We start from the raw sequence: 989 nt of genomic DNA, 5'->3' as shown, positions 1-989 counted from the left end.
TCTCCTAAACCCTGTATCCTCCAAGTAAGAACTGTTGCCAGGGGCGACCCAGCTTCCCTTGTCCAGGCAGCAACTCAGACACATGCTCGCTTCATTTTTATTCTGGGATTGTACAATCTAAGGTTTGAAATTTTTTCTTTTTGAATCTCTCACGGTTTGCTACTGACACAGCTGCAATGAGGTTGCAGGGAGAGGGCTGGGAATTTTCTCCCGACTTCTAGCCCTATTTCCGCATAGGCCTTCTTGCTGGGAATTCCTGCTCAGCGGACTGGAATGGGTACGGAGATGAAATGCTGGGTGCGCTCCGGTCCGCCCCCCCACCCCGCGCCCCGAGGGAGAAGGTTTAGGGCTGAGAAGAACTCCGATTAGATTTACAGCCCAGGCTCAGCCGATTGAATTAGGGTGTGTCACCATGGAGACGGGGCCGGCCCGCGTGCTCGCTTGCCATTGGCTGAGGACTCCAGGGCTGGGGATATAAGCCAGAGCCTAGAACAGTGAGCGAACTGTGCGGACCAGACCTGGCAGCCTTGCTCAGTTCAGCATAGCGGAGAGGATCTGAGCGGATCGCAGCGGATCGGAGCACACCGGAGCACACCGGAGCAGGCTCATCGAGAGGGCTGCTGCGAGACCATGGAGAACGGGTGAGGCGGGCATCAGGCCCGCAGGACCCTTGGGGAGGGGCGGGTGCTGTGAGACCCGGGAACCTGGCACACTGGGCCCAGAGGGAGCCGGGGAAGGGAGCGAGCGCCCAGGGGATGCAGAGAGGCCTGGCACGGAGCCTGTTGTCGGGGGCAAGGCGGCAGAGTCATGTGGCAGCCAGCGCGGGCAGGGACGCACGCGGGAATCGAGCTGGGGTGGCGCCACCGGAGCAGGAAGGGGACAGGTTGGTGCGGTCTAAGCTACTCCGTAAAAGCAGCCGTTGTGTGTCTCCGTGTGTGTTAGAGGTACAAGTGGAGAGTGAGTGTATGGATATATATATATATATATAT

General features: G+C 58.5%; 1 protein-coding gene across 1 annotated transcript in view; it reads left to right on the top strand.

The window, feature by feature from the left end:
• The first annotated feature begins 464 nt into the window (after positions 1-464).
• Positions 465-989, top strand: part of PNP (purine nucleoside phosphorylase) — a 7,897-nt gene continuing 7,372 nt past the window's right edge. Inside the window, exon 1 of the mRNA XM_011957910.1 lies at positions 465-641. Coding sequence (XP_011813300.1) covers positions 631-641 — 11 coding nt within the window. The 5' untranslated portion in view covers positions 465-630. The remainder of the gene's footprint in view (positions 642-989) is intronic.

This window comes from Colobus angolensis, unplaced genomic scaffold, assembly GCF_000951035.1.
Source record: "Colobus angolensis palliatus isolate OR3802 unplaced genomic scaffold, Cang.pa_1.0 Scaffold451, whole genome shotgun sequence".
Lineage (NCBI taxonomy): Eukaryota > Metazoa > Chordata > Mammalia > Primates > Cercopithecidae > Colobus > Colobus angolensis.
Note: the sequence above shows the minus strand (reverse complement) of the source record. Positions and strands in the feature narration are given on the sequence as shown.